A 14197-nucleotide genomic window follows, 5' to 3' on the forward strand; every position below is an offset into this window, starting at 1 on the left:
GCGTCCACTGCACTCTGGGGTAGTGAATCCCACAGATTAATGACACTTTGACAGAAGTAACTTCCCCTCATCTCTGTTTTAAATCTACTATTCCTTGTTCTAAAACTACAACCTCCAATTCTAGATTAACTTGCATGAGGAAACATCCTTTCTTTGTCTACTTTGTCAATCATTTCAGCATCTTATATTCCTCAATTCGATCTCCTCTCATTCTTCTGACCTCCAGAGAGTATAGCCCTGAACTGCCTAATCTCTCTTCATAAGACAAATCCCTCATATCTGGAAATAATCTAGTGAATCCCCCTGTACTGCCTCCAATGCCACTATATATCTCAAGTTAGGGGACTCCAGGTGCAATCTTACGAATGCCTTCTACAGTTCCAAAACTTCCCTGGTTTTATACTTAAATAATAGATGCCAAAATTTCATTTGCCTTTCTTATTACCTGCTGTACCTTCATACTAGTGTTCTGCAATTCATGCACAAGGACAACCAAATCCTTCTGCATTGAACCATGTTTCAAGATAGAGATACATACTGTAGACCAGTCATTCCCAGACTATGGAAAAGTAAGGAATGATTGAAGTATTTAAGATAATGAAAAGATCTGGTATGATAAACAGGTAAACTAATTCCTCTGGCTAGCAGGAGTCTAGACAAGAGACTATAACTTTCAAATTCAAACCAGGCCATTCAGAGGGGGGCATCCGGAAGCAGTTCTTCATACAAAGGGGAGTGGAAATCTGGAACTGTCTCCCCAAAAACCCTGTTAAACCTAGGAATTGTGGTATTTTCCCAGATTACCACTCCTCATGGTACTTACCACGTCAACCAGTTTGTGGTACTGGGTAGGCATTCTTTTTGATACTTCACTGACACCAATCCTCCATTATCTTGTGCCTTTCTAGTAATTAGTAGTAGAGTATACAACACTCTAGAATATCTACAGGCTGTTCTTGCATAATAAGGAGGTTTATAGCATGAGAGCAATAAAAAGAACTACATTTGTCAAGAATAATTACTATTACCTTAGGTAGCTACTACATACACCCTTTCCTGCTGAAAACTAGAGCAGAACTCATTGACTCTACCTAAAGACTGTATGACATAAGTAGAATGGGTGGACATGATATAACATGAACATTAACCCCCTTCAGAACCATGATATTCTTCAACAGTGGTCAATTAAAAATTTCAAAATTCTGAAATTTTTGGATTTTTGTTCAGCAAGGCAGGTAACTGGAATTAAAATATAGGTTGCGGTTTGAATGGCCCCCTACTCTTTCTCTGTTAATCGTGTTAAAATTAAAGAGTCACAAATGTGACATAGTTGGAGAGCTGTGACTCCCTGTTCCACAGTCAGTGGATTCGAGGATGGAGGGAGTTTATAAAGTGCAGCACAAGGCAGCCATGGGTAACACATACCTGCAGCAGCAGTATCAGGCTCTTAAGTGGTCATTGTTTGGTTACTTGGGCCTCATGTAGCCTAAGGACTGACAGGCTTCGTGGCACTTCACACAGTCTTATATTTAATTGCAGTGGGGCAGGGTCAAGTGGTCAGGTAGCAAGCATAATACCCACTGGATTTTATGCACCCACCTTCACCTTCAAATTCAATTGTCAGGGAAACATAAAATGGGGACCCATCTGTCGTAAGTTCAAATGGCAAAAACTGTGCTAGTGAGCATTTTCAAAGATTGTGTAGTGGTTCACAGTGCAAATTCTTAAGTCAAACTGACCCATTACAACCAAGCATGGAGGGGATCTCTGTTTCCTTATCTAGTTCTTCTCCTCCATGAATCACAACACACAGTAAATTGAACTAGGCTGCAGATATGGCTTCTCCCATTGGGTCAAATTCAGTATTAAGAACAAATCGCCAGGTGTCTTTATGTTAACAAAAACAACTGGTTTATGACCCAAAAGTAAACTTAAACTCTAAAGGTGCAAAGGTTATTGGATTATTGACAAACAGCTTGGATTATGCAAATATATTTATCTATCCTTTCAGAAAAAAAACTACCACACACACATCTGAAAATAAAACCTCTGCGGAGTATTCACTTTGAAGTACTTTGGCCAAGTAATAATTAAACTCTTGAAGAAAAGCTGAGTCATAAATTGCTCCAAATGTTGTTCTGATTCCAAAGATATTCTGCACAATTAGGATGTTGGATGTTGGGCTGTCTACCTAGAACAGTTGTAGCTGGCTGAATTTTCTTGCTGGAGATAGTGGGATAGGTTCCAATGAATCCTCTCCAGGAATCCCCAGGAGTGGTAAAGATACCTTCTGGTGGATTTTCAGCTCACATACTTTGCTGTAAGGGGCTTGAAAGAAGAGAGAGATAGCTGTGACTCTTCAGGCAAGTCAAATTCTCTCTCACTGTGTTCAAAATTTCCACAGACAAACTGGGCTATGTGATCTCTCTCCAAAAGTCTTCCAAACTGAATTACTCTATCCAAGTTCCCTGCTCCATGAAGGTACAAAATGGTTGCTGTTGTGCCCAATGTCTCTTCCTTAGCAAAGTGTCCTTTGTTTAAAAGTTCAAGGCACATGTCTTTTGCAAAACTAGCTCACATCTCTTCATAATAGGCAACATTAGCGGTGTTGTTTCCTGAACAGTTCCCTATCTTGGTCTGTGGACCAGAAAAGTTGTTGAAATGAGATCTTTTCTCTCTCTCTTTCTCTCTTTGGATTATTGCATCGTAAGTGATCAATTTCTGATTGGTCTCTTCAGGGTCATCTATTAACTGGTTCCCTAACATCTCAATTACTGATGAGATCTATCCCCCTCATTCCAGCTTGTTCTGATATTTCATTAAATTTAATGATTTCCCCTTAGATAATTCCTTTGCCCCGTGTTTGGGATAAGAGAACGTGAGTTGCCATGTCCTTCTGATTGATAACCTCGGCCATTGTCCCACGTGAAGTATCAAGATGTTGTGCCTTGTACAACTGTCACTGAGGTTGCAGCTTATCAGTAGCTGTTGGTGCTAGAAATAAAGTTACTTAATAAAAAAAATGGCACAGCAACAAAATTGCAAATAATTTCAAAACTAAGACAGAAATTAAAGTAGATGAGAGTTAAAAACCTAAACTATGTATATATAAACTGCAAATACATTTGGATAATTAGTTCGTATGTAATCATAAGTTATAATAGTTAAAAAGGACTATGCAGCTGCAAAACTAATTGCAAAACTATCAGAAAAATCAATTGTTAAGTGGGGATACATCTTGCATTGAGCTCTCTTGAAAACATTACAAGTTTAAAAAAAGCTAAGTTAATACACAGGCTAAACACTTGATATTTCACAGCTGTTATTCTACACAATAAAGTTGTTGAATTTTCTTTTGGATGGATAATACTAGATACCTCATAAGTTTTTTGATACTGTTTCTGGAGCTTGTTCTTTCAACCTTAATAGGTTTTGTAGATCCTCTGTGTATTAAATGCATAAATTATAGCACTGCACCTCACTTGTGAACTGCAGACAAAAGGACAGTCATGTGCTACTCATGGTTTACATTGATTGCAATTAAGCAGAATAACATAATTAAAATGCTTACATTGCTTGATTACAACTGAAATAAAACCAATTATTTAACATTGACTATCTTTCCTTAAAAGCCCCCCAAAACTATTGTGATAATATGGAAATAACTTCTTCATTTGTTCATGCATGCATCACAAGGCCTGCATATATTGTCCATTCCTAACTGCCCTGGGCAATGTGATGGTGAACTGTCTTCTTCAACTGCCGCAGTTCTTGGAGTGTTGGAACACCCACAGTGCCATTAGGAAGGGACTTCCAGGACTTTGACCCAATGACACTGAGGGATATATTTCCAAGTCAGGATGGTGTGTGAACTGGAGGGGAACTTGGAGTGGTGGCAGTGTTCCCATGCAATTTATATGTATGTGTTGGTTAAAAGGTCAAAATTGACCAGGTCATTGCTTTTCATCAAAGTATTGCCATGAAATCTTTTGCATCCATCAATGAGGATAAACATAATCTTAGATTGCTGTCTCATCTGAAACACAGCACTTGCAACAGTGCAGGGCTCTCTTTGTATTGTACTGAAGGGTAGTTTGTAGTATTTACTCATCCCTGGAGTAAACCCACAGCCTTCTGTCTCCAAGACATGAGTCGTACTACTTGAGCCACAGTTAATATTGAATGAAGATAGGATGTGTTATCCCAGACCACTGTTTCCATCACAGTACCCAATCTCAGATGCAACCGAGAAAGCAGCAACAATCAACTTCTCATGCCAGTCCGAAGAAGACAACACGACATTGATACAGGAAGACTAAGAAACAATAAATAAGCTATGTTTTAAAAACAATCGAGTATCCACTTGAAAATTATAGTAGATTAGCTCTGAAACTATACACCCATGCTGGAGCCTTGCTTAGCATCAGTGCAAGTCAGAGAATCAAACAAAACTGGATCTTAATGGTCCTAGTGTTAGAACTGATGTCCTTGTTTATATGCTAGTAAGTGATTCTACTCGATAATAGGGTCCAAAGGCTTACCTTGTAATCAAGCATAAATGATCATCATTATTAACTCTATGAAAGTTATGGTAAACCTAGCTCCATTTTCTTTTTGTGGAATGCTGAGTGACGCATTGCATTCTGTTCAGTGTAATTAAAAACAATAATGCTTCATTACACACAGTAATAACTATTGCTCATCATAGCTACACACAATACCTATTACAGCAAACTTTGGTTTAGCCAGCACCTAATGAAGCAGCACTCTTGATAAACCAGCAAAAATTATAAACTGTATTATTCTGTCCAGTTACTATATTTTTTAATTTATTTACCTCAGCATAAATACCTTTGTTGTCCATTTGAATGGCCACATGAAATACCAACAGTTGATTCAATATTGAGTCAAATTCTCCTCAAATACCGCCATCTATCATGATGTGCAAGTAGTCAGTTGAGGGTGCGAGTGAGAAGTTCTCTACCCGTAAGTTTTATTTAAGGCAAAGTTGCATTATTAGTAAAGTGATTTTTGCTGTTAGTAGAGTATAACAGTAATGTGTATACCCTGTGCATTACATTTCTGTGACTTAGTGTGTGTTTTTACATTGATTACATGGACCTCTTAATTATCCAGAATATTTGATCAACTGGCACACTCCTGGTCCCATAGGTGCCAGTTAATAAGAATGATCAAGGTAACCAGTACTGAAAATAATTATGCACAATAACTATTATTACTCAGTGTTACATACAGTGATAACAATTACTAATAATAATTACACACTATATAATGACCATGAATTACCCATAATAACTAATAATAATCAAATAAAAACAATACAAACTAATAATTAGTAATAATAATCAACAATAACTATTACTAATAAGAATTATGCTCAATAATAACTATTGCTATAAATAATTAGGCATACAATGATAACAATTACTGATAATAATCATACCAAAAACTATAACAAACAGTTACACTCAATGATTTCTGATAGCTGTAGATCGATACTGATTAAACACATTTACCATGAACAAGAATTGCACACAGTGATCATTATTGCTAATAATCATTAAAATCCCATGGTAACTGTTACTAATAATCATTAATAATGCCATTGTAACACTTACTAATATTAATTACAAATACCATGTTAATTTTTCTTGCAGTTGTCTTGAGCTGTCATTCGTGTTTGTTTTCTATTACAGTGGCGCTGAGTATTACGATTACGGACATGGAACAAGTGAAGAACTCTATGAAAGTTATGGTAAATCTAGCTCCAGTTTTTTTTTGTGGAATGCTGAGTGACGCACTGAATTCCGTTGAGAAATCAAACCATTCTGAAGAATTGCCATTGATTAAATTTGACTTTCTTCCTCTGCAAAAAAGTGAAATTTACCACAAATTGGTTGCGAAGCAGAAACACGACTATTGATTTTATCAGCTGAGTAACAGCCAGCCTCTAACTGACCACTAGCGAAAAGGATCAGACGTTCTGGTGAATGTCATTCTGGTGAACACCAGCATAGTCTCAGAATACAGGGGCGCTGATTTAAGATTGAGATGAGGAGGAATTTCTTCTTTCAGAGGATTGAGAATCCTTGGAACTCCTTAACAGAGAACTGAGGGGCAGAGTTGTATATATTTAAGGCATGTATCAGTGATTCCAAAAAGAAATTGGATGGGAATTTGAAGGAAATAAACTTGAAGGGGCTACAGGGATTGAGGGCAAGTGAGACTCACTGAATTGCTCCCTCATAGAGCCGGCATGGAGTCGTTGGGCTGAGTAACCTAATATGCCAGAAGTTACTGTATGAGCAAAGCGTATTCCCATATCTCCTGGTCTCACTACAGTCAACATAACATCCTGTCTTTTCTCCCTCCTATGTTTATCCAGCTCCCTTTAAATATATCAACACTATTCACCTCAACTCTTCCCTGTGGCAGTGAGTTCCACCTTCCATTCTCTGAACAACAACATTTCTCAGAGTCCTTTATTACCTTCTGCATCACATCAAGAAGCTCCCTACACCCTGAGGAGCCGTGTCTCCTGAGTAAGAATAGAATAGAATAGAATAGAATCCCTACAGTGTGGAAACAGGCCATTCGGCCCAACAGGTCCACACCGCCCTTCCAAAGAGCATCCCACCCAGATCCATTACCTTACCCCTGCATTTCCTATGTCTAACCCAAACATCCCTGAACACTACAGGCAATTTAGCTTGTCCAATCCACCTACCCTGCACATCTTTGGATTGTGGGAGGAAACCGGAGCAACCGGAGGAAACCCACGCAGACACGGGGAGAATGTGCAAACTCTACACAGACAGTCGCCCGAGGGTGGAATGAAACCCGGGTCCCTGGCACTGTGAGGCAGCAGTGCTAACCACTGAGCCACCGGGCCTCCCCTTGAGTAAGGCAGGCAAGCTGGAAAAAACCAACATAAACTCTTCTTCACACTCTCCCCACCCATTCCCATTGATGTGACACATAGACTACTGTAACTAAAGGAGCAATCACTATTCAGTTGTCAGAAATAAATCAAGCCAGGAATTCAGAAGAAACGTCCTAACCCAGAGAGCAGGGAGAATGTGAACTTGGTTGCCACAGGGAGTGGTTCAGGCAAATAGGATAGATGCATTTGAGCGACAACAGGGTAAATACATGACAGACAATGGAGCAGAAGGACATGCTGATGGGTGAAGGAGGAGGCTCGTGTGGGCTGTAAATTAGAATTGTTGAAAGCTTTCATACAGAGAGGCCGCTTGGCTCATCGTGTCTGCACCAGCCAAAGAACAAGCTACCCAGTCTCATCCCTCTTTTCTGGCATTACGTGTGTAGCCCTGCAGGGAGATTAATCAGAATACCATTTCTAAAGGCTGCGGAATCTAATGAATGAACCTGCTCAAAATGAGAGCAAATGATAAAGGAAGGCTCATGTGCTTATCCAGACACCTTTTAAAAGAGTTGAAGGGTATTTTTGTGTTCTGTACATTCAATATAGTAGAACTGGGTCTGAATTCTCCTACTCTCAGTGGTCCAAAACCAGTATAAGAAGGGATAAGGAAATGTGGCTTCCCAGTACAGAAATTGTCCCTTGGGACCTTCACCAAGGAGTTAGTCATGGTGAGGAGAGCATACAGTGCTGTAGGGTGAACACTGTGTCACTCTGATAGGATTACTAAGTGGCCTGATTTATTCAGGAGGTGAGTAGAGCTTGTCCATAGTCCATAGAATCCCTACAGTGTGGAAACAGGCCCTTCAGCCCAACAAGTCCACACCGACCCTCAGAGCATCCCACCCAGAGCCATTCCCCAAACCCACCTCATCTACACATCCCTGAACACTAAGGGCAAGTTAGCATGGCCAATCCACCTAGCTTGCACCTCTTTGGACTGTGGGAGGAAACCGGAGCACCGAGAGGAAACCCACGCAGACATGGGGAGAATGTGCAACCTCCACACACACAGGTGCCCAAGGGGGAATTGAAGCCAGGCCCCCAGCGCTGTGAGGCTGCAGTGCTAACCACTGAACTACCGAGCCACTGTTACTGAGCTTCTTATTGAATTGAACAGACCTCCCGTAATCCATCCACTGTCGCACTTTAAAGGGGAGGGGTTAAAAACTTCAGAGGTTAAACAGATCGCTTATTCCAAAAGCTGCAGAATCTAGTGAATGTACTCACCTGGAGCAAGAGCAAAGGCTTTATGGTTTGAAGCACTCAAATAACTGAAGGGAATGGAACAGTTTTATTTTGTTATTTTATTTTATTTGGCTTTACCTTCAATAACTTCAGTTTGAATAATGACTGCTGATGGTTTTGTGAAGTGGAGAAGGGGACAATGATATAGATGCATTGGGGAGGAAGCTGGATAAACACACAAAGGAGAAATGATAATCGAGTTAGATGAAGGTGGGTGGGAAGAGGCTTATTTAGGAAATAATTGCTAACATGGGGGAATTGGACTGGACGGCCTGTTTCTACGCTGTCGTCTTTAACTCGATGATATCATGTCAGAGGGAAGTGAAGTAGCTTCTGCACTTGAAAGTGAGGCCAGTTCTGGATCACTCCAACATTCTAAGTGTGTATTAATTCAGCTTTGTTCCTTCAATCCAGATCCTCTAACAATGCTATCAACACTCCCAAAAAAATCTTGATCTTAATGATTTTGGCAAAGTTTGATCTCTTATTTTTAATTTAATTGATTTTTGGAGCAGTGATCAGTTCTACTAATATTTTTAATCGTGCCATATTTTTGTAATTTCATTTTGGTTTTCTGCTCTGGTTGTCAATGAATTATTAAACAGAAGTGAGGTAGAGTCTTACAGAAATAAACTGTTCACGTTGAGGCAGGTTTTGACCAAGTGGGACATCAAAGAGCCACACCACTCCATCCACCATGGGCAGCAGTGTGTACCATTTACAAGATGCACTGAACAACTCCACAGGTTCCTTAGACAGCACCTTCCAAACCTACAAATACTACCACGTACAAACGCAAAGGCAGTAGATGTATGGGAATACTACCTACTGCAAGCTGCCTTTCATGTTACTCACCGGCCTGACTTGGAAGTTGTCATAATCTACCTGGGTAGCACTGTAAATTTAGCCCCACTATTCTTGTAATTATACAAAATGTTAAAATTGTCTTTTAGATAAGCACAGTACCCCAATTTGCCACATATCCAGACCAAGGTAGATAGAAAGCACAAACGAGGTTTCTGTATTAAACAAGAATTATTATTTATTATGAGTATTTAGACTGTAGCTACACGTAAATAAATATAAACCTCAGGCATGTAACATGATTAATGAAACGCACACACACACACAAATAGAATGGGACTGATTCATTTGGAAAGTATTTCTGATTTTTCAATTCAAAAGTCACAGCAACTGCTGCAGGAAAGGTAACTGGATTTCTTCAACTTTAAATTGAGGTTTTTTTTAACTGCAGAAGATAAGCAACTTCTGCTGCAGAGAACAGCACACACTTCTCTCTTTCCTTCCTGTCTCTCTCTGTCTGTACCTTGAAACTTGATTCCAAATCCAAACTGCTCAATTAGTTAAGAGCCAATCAGGTTCGCCTATAAACAACTCTTTGTCTCCTGATCATCTGTACATTGCAGGAATCCATAGCCCCAAAAAGCAGAGTTCACAATTGACATTGATTCCCTTGCTTTGAAATTATGTAGCCAACCTGGTTAATTCTTGCTCTTTTTTTCAAAAAACATTCTTTCTCCTTGTTTGCCACAGTTTTTTAAAGACAAAAATATAAAAAGACGTGGTCCTTGCCTTTCCACATCCTGAACGGAAATGAAACACAATTTCAAAAATGTTAAACTTTCAATACACAACAAAACAAGTCATATTCTTCTTCCCCCTTTATGCAAAGTTACTTGGTGCTAGAATTTTCTAGCATTTAACCTATTCTAACATTTACATTTGGGATAATGTAACTATATTTCTATTATCTTTTCCAGTAATATGAATAATTTTCACATTAAATAATTGCAACAAAAGGCTTGATCTGAAAAGTCTCGTAGTCCAATTTTTAAACTTTCAAAATGCATAATGATCAGTATAAGTTAATGTTTCCTTGTTTCCATCTCAGACGTTGACTTCAAGTGCTGAAGAGGCAACAGCAATTCTAAAATATTTTTTCCTACAGTAGAATATTGTGGGTTAGCTGGTCAAATTATAGGAAGTCCACTTTGAGAATTGTCGACCACTCATGCAACCTCACTCTTATTATCTCAGTTTGCTTCTACTTCTCTTACAACCTGGCGCGCACCTTATTCTCTTCTCTACAATGATATTTTTTCAGTATGATTACGTGACATAATCGATTCTTCTTCTTTCAATGAGGACTATTTATTAGATAAGTCCATTTATTAAACCTTCTAACTATTTATACGAATCACTGAATTTCACTTTCAGAGGTTCACCTTGCAATGACAACAATACCAATACTTCATCTCCCATTTGAAGCATTCTTCCTGCTGAATGTTTATCCACCAATTCTTTCATTTTCACTTGTTAAACTTTCAAATGTTCTTGTGCTACCCAACATGTGCCTTTGAACTGCCGTGAGCTCCTGAAAGACACAATAAACACGAGCACTTTTTTTTTATTTTCAGAAGAATGCTCTCGTTGTCCCTTTGCTTTATCATTGTGACAAAATGAATCTATGTGAGTAAGATAGCAAAAGACAGCCTTTGAATTGAAGGACTAAAGAAAATTCCTGGCATTCTGAAATAAATCATAAAATGTACAGTAAGTGATCAAGATTCAAGGCTGTTCTAACTGATATATATTTAACTGACAATACAATGCAGTACTGAGGGAGTGCCGCACACTTGGAGGTGCCATCTTTTGGAAGATGTGCTAACCAGAGGTCTCATCAGTGCTCTTAAATGGATATGAAAGATCCCATGAACTATTTGAAGAACGACACAGTTATTCCCAGTGCCCAGATCAATATCTGTCCTTCAGTAAATGTCACAGACAATGTAGGTGTTCAAAAAAAAGTGTTTAATGTGATCACGAACCAAATTCTTCCCCTGAAAGGCAATGACTTTACTTGCCAAAAGGTAATGAACAAGGAAAAGGGTAACAGATAATGTGAAGCTAAAAGAAAAGACATGAAAAAATACAAAAAACACAGATTCTGGCAAGGAACAGATATGCAAAGAATAGCAAGGTGTGACAAAACTGTTATTAAGAGCTATAAAAAAGGAGTGTGAAAAGAAGTTTGCAAATAATATTGAAATGAAAGCAAAAATGTACAATTATCAGAATATTAAGAAAAGGAGGGTTTTTAGGAGCAATTTGGGTCTCTAGATCTGGTAAGGGTGAGAATGTCAGTGAAAGTAAGGAAATGACAAACATGCTGAGTAGTGACTCTACATCAGTATTTACAGGAGAGGAAGTCCGTAGCATGTCAGATATCCCAAGGAAACATATGAAATCAGAACAGGGACTCAGCCATATTAATGTAAGGAAACTAACTGCACTGAAGAAAATAATGGGACTGAAAAGCGACAGTTTCCCAGGAGTAACTGAATTCATTCCAGGATATGAAAGGATGTAGCTGGGTTCTCATGATTCAGGAACTGTTCCTTTGCTTTGCAAAATTACACATGTCATGCCACTATTTAACAAATGCGAGAGTTGGAGACCAGGAAGTTATGGATTAGGTCATCCAATATCTATTGTCTGAAATTACTAGGGTCTATAATTAAAGGTATGGTGACTGAAAAACCTGAAGTTTTTTTCTGTTGATCAGTGAGAGCCAGTATGAATTTGTAAAGAGTAGATTGTGCCTGACAGGAATCTGATTCATTTTTTGAAGAACTAATTAAAGATGTGGACAGGGAAATGTCTACGAAAGATCTATTTATATGAGCCTCCAGTATGCATTTGGTATGATCTCATGGGGAACTGTTAGCTAAAGTTGAGCCTGTGAAATTAAGAGCAAATGATTAACCTGATAAGGAATTTCCTGAAGCAGACAGAGAATGGGATAATGGGCAGATTTTCTAGTTTGCCAAATGTAACTGCTGGGGTGTCCTGCAGGGTCTGGGTGAGGGTCTCAACAAGATTATGGATTCGAAAGCCACATATCTAAATTTATTGATGAAATGAAAAATAAGGATCATTGTAGAGGGAAACATAACAATGTAAAGAGATTTTAATTGATAAACTGAATGGGAAAATAATAGTAAATAAATTTCAATATCGATGAATGCGAGGTCATCCACAGAAAAGATTAAACATTGCACTTCCTAGTTGGTGAAAAACTAGAAACTGTCCATAGAGACCTGGTGATCCAGGTACACAGATCATGACAATGTTATGAACAGGTACAGAAAATAATTAGAAAGGCTAATAGCCTTTGCACCTAGGAGACTAGAAGTGGTAGAAGTCATGGTCCAGCTAATTAATCCCTAATTCTGTATCGCATGAAATACTTTGTACAGCTTGAGGCACCACCTCTTAAACATATATTGCCCTTGAAGGGAATGCATTGTGGATTTGTCAGAATGATATTTAGATTCCAAGAGTTAAATCATACAGTCATAGAGACATACATCATGGAAACAGACTCTTCGGTCCAACTCATCCATGCTGACCACTTATTCTAAATAAGTTTTGTCCCATTTGCCAGCATTTGGCCCATATCCCTCTGAATCCTTCCCATTCATATACCTATCCCAATACCTTTTAAATTGTAATTGTACTTGTAATTACTTGTAACTGTAATTGTACCAGCCTCCACCACTTCCTCTGGCAGCTCATTCCGTATACGCGCTGCCCTCACCTGAAAAAGTTGGCACTTAGGCCTCTTTTAAATTTTTCCCCTTTCACCTTAAACCCATGCCCTCTAGTTTTTGACTCCCCCCACCCCAGGGAAAAGACCTTGTCTAATTACACTATCTAGGCCCCTCATGATTTTATAAACCTCTGTAGATCACCCCTCAGCCTCCAACACTTCAGGGAAAACAGCCCCAGTCTATTCACCCTCTCCCTAAAGGTCAAACCCTCCAAGCCTGGCAACATCCTTGTAAATCTTTTCTGAACCCTTCCAAATTTCACAACATCTTTCCTATTGCATGGAGACCAGAATTGCATGCAGTATTCCAATAGTGGCCGAACCAATATCCTGTATAGCTGCAAGATGACCTCCCAACTCCTATATTCAATGCACTGACCAATAAAGGCAAGCATACCAAATGCGTTCTTCACTATCCTGTCTACCTACGACTTCATTTTCAAGGAACTGTGAATCATGAGGGAGATTGCACTCCCAGAGGTTTAAAAAAAGTAATACTTGGAAATGAACATTCTAGGCATACTGGTGCTTCACATTGACATAAGCAAGATTAGTTGGACCAAAATATTTTACACACGTTTACTGGTGTTTCCTTCTGGGAGGACTAGGGTTGTTTTCCCCCTTATTGAGAAATCTAAGCAGTGATTTGATCTAAGGGGAATGGATATTATTGAGACAAAGAAATTTCCATTGCTTGGGAAGTCTAGAACTAGGAAACTTGGTCAACAAGTTAAAGGTAGACCTTTTAGAAGTAAAATTAGGAAACACTTCTTCACACAAAGGACAGGAGAAATCTTGATCTTTCTTCAGCAAAGGCTAGATTAGTTGTTCCACTTAGAATTGAGATTGATGGTTTTTTGGTAACCAAAGGAATTTGGGAAAAAAGTGAGAGTTGGGCCTGGGATATAAAACAACAATGATCTCATTGAATAATAGTACAGGCCTGAGAGGTTGAATGGCCTACTGCTATTCCTATATTCATATGATTCTTAATTTACGAGGGATATACAGTTGAAAAAGAGGCCTGGGAGAAGGCTGCAATGAAGCATCAATGCCTCCATAGACAAGTTGAGTCAGTGGACTGTTTGTGTTCTATTATATCTGTATAACTCAATGTAACATCTGTGGTAAGATAAAATCAGCTCCTTGACCCTCTCTTCAGCAATTCCTTTTAATCACAAAAATCTATTCTTCTAAGTAATCAAACTCCAGGACTCTTAACACAAGGCCTGTATGGGCCTTGATTGTCTATCCAGTGAGTTATGTTGATGAAGAATTTAGCACAGTAATAGACCCAGTTCCCTGACCAGTCCTCCCTGTGATTGCAGACCCTCACACCAGTCCTCCCTGTG

General features: G+C 38.9%; 1 protein-coding gene across 1 annotated transcript in view; it reads left to right on the forward strand.

Moving 5' to 3' along the window:
- khdrbs2 (KH domain containing, RNA binding, signal transduction associated 2) overlaps nt 1-14197 on the forward strand; it is a 424077-nt gene that overhangs the window by 393783 nt on the left and 16097 nt on the right. Inside the window, exon 6 of the mRNA XM_048597077.1 lies at nt 5718-5776. Coding sequence (XP_048453034.1) covers nt 5718-5776 — 59 coding nt within the window. The remainder of the gene's footprint in view (nt 1-5717; nt 5777-14197) is intronic.

This window comes from Rhincodon typus, chromosome 5 (genome assembly GCF_021869965.1).
Source record: "Rhincodon typus isolate 14 chromosome 5, sRhiTyp1.1, whole genome shotgun sequence".
Lineage (NCBI taxonomy): Eukaryota > Metazoa > Chordata > Chondrichthyes > Orectolobiformes > Rhincodontidae > Rhincodon > Rhincodon typus.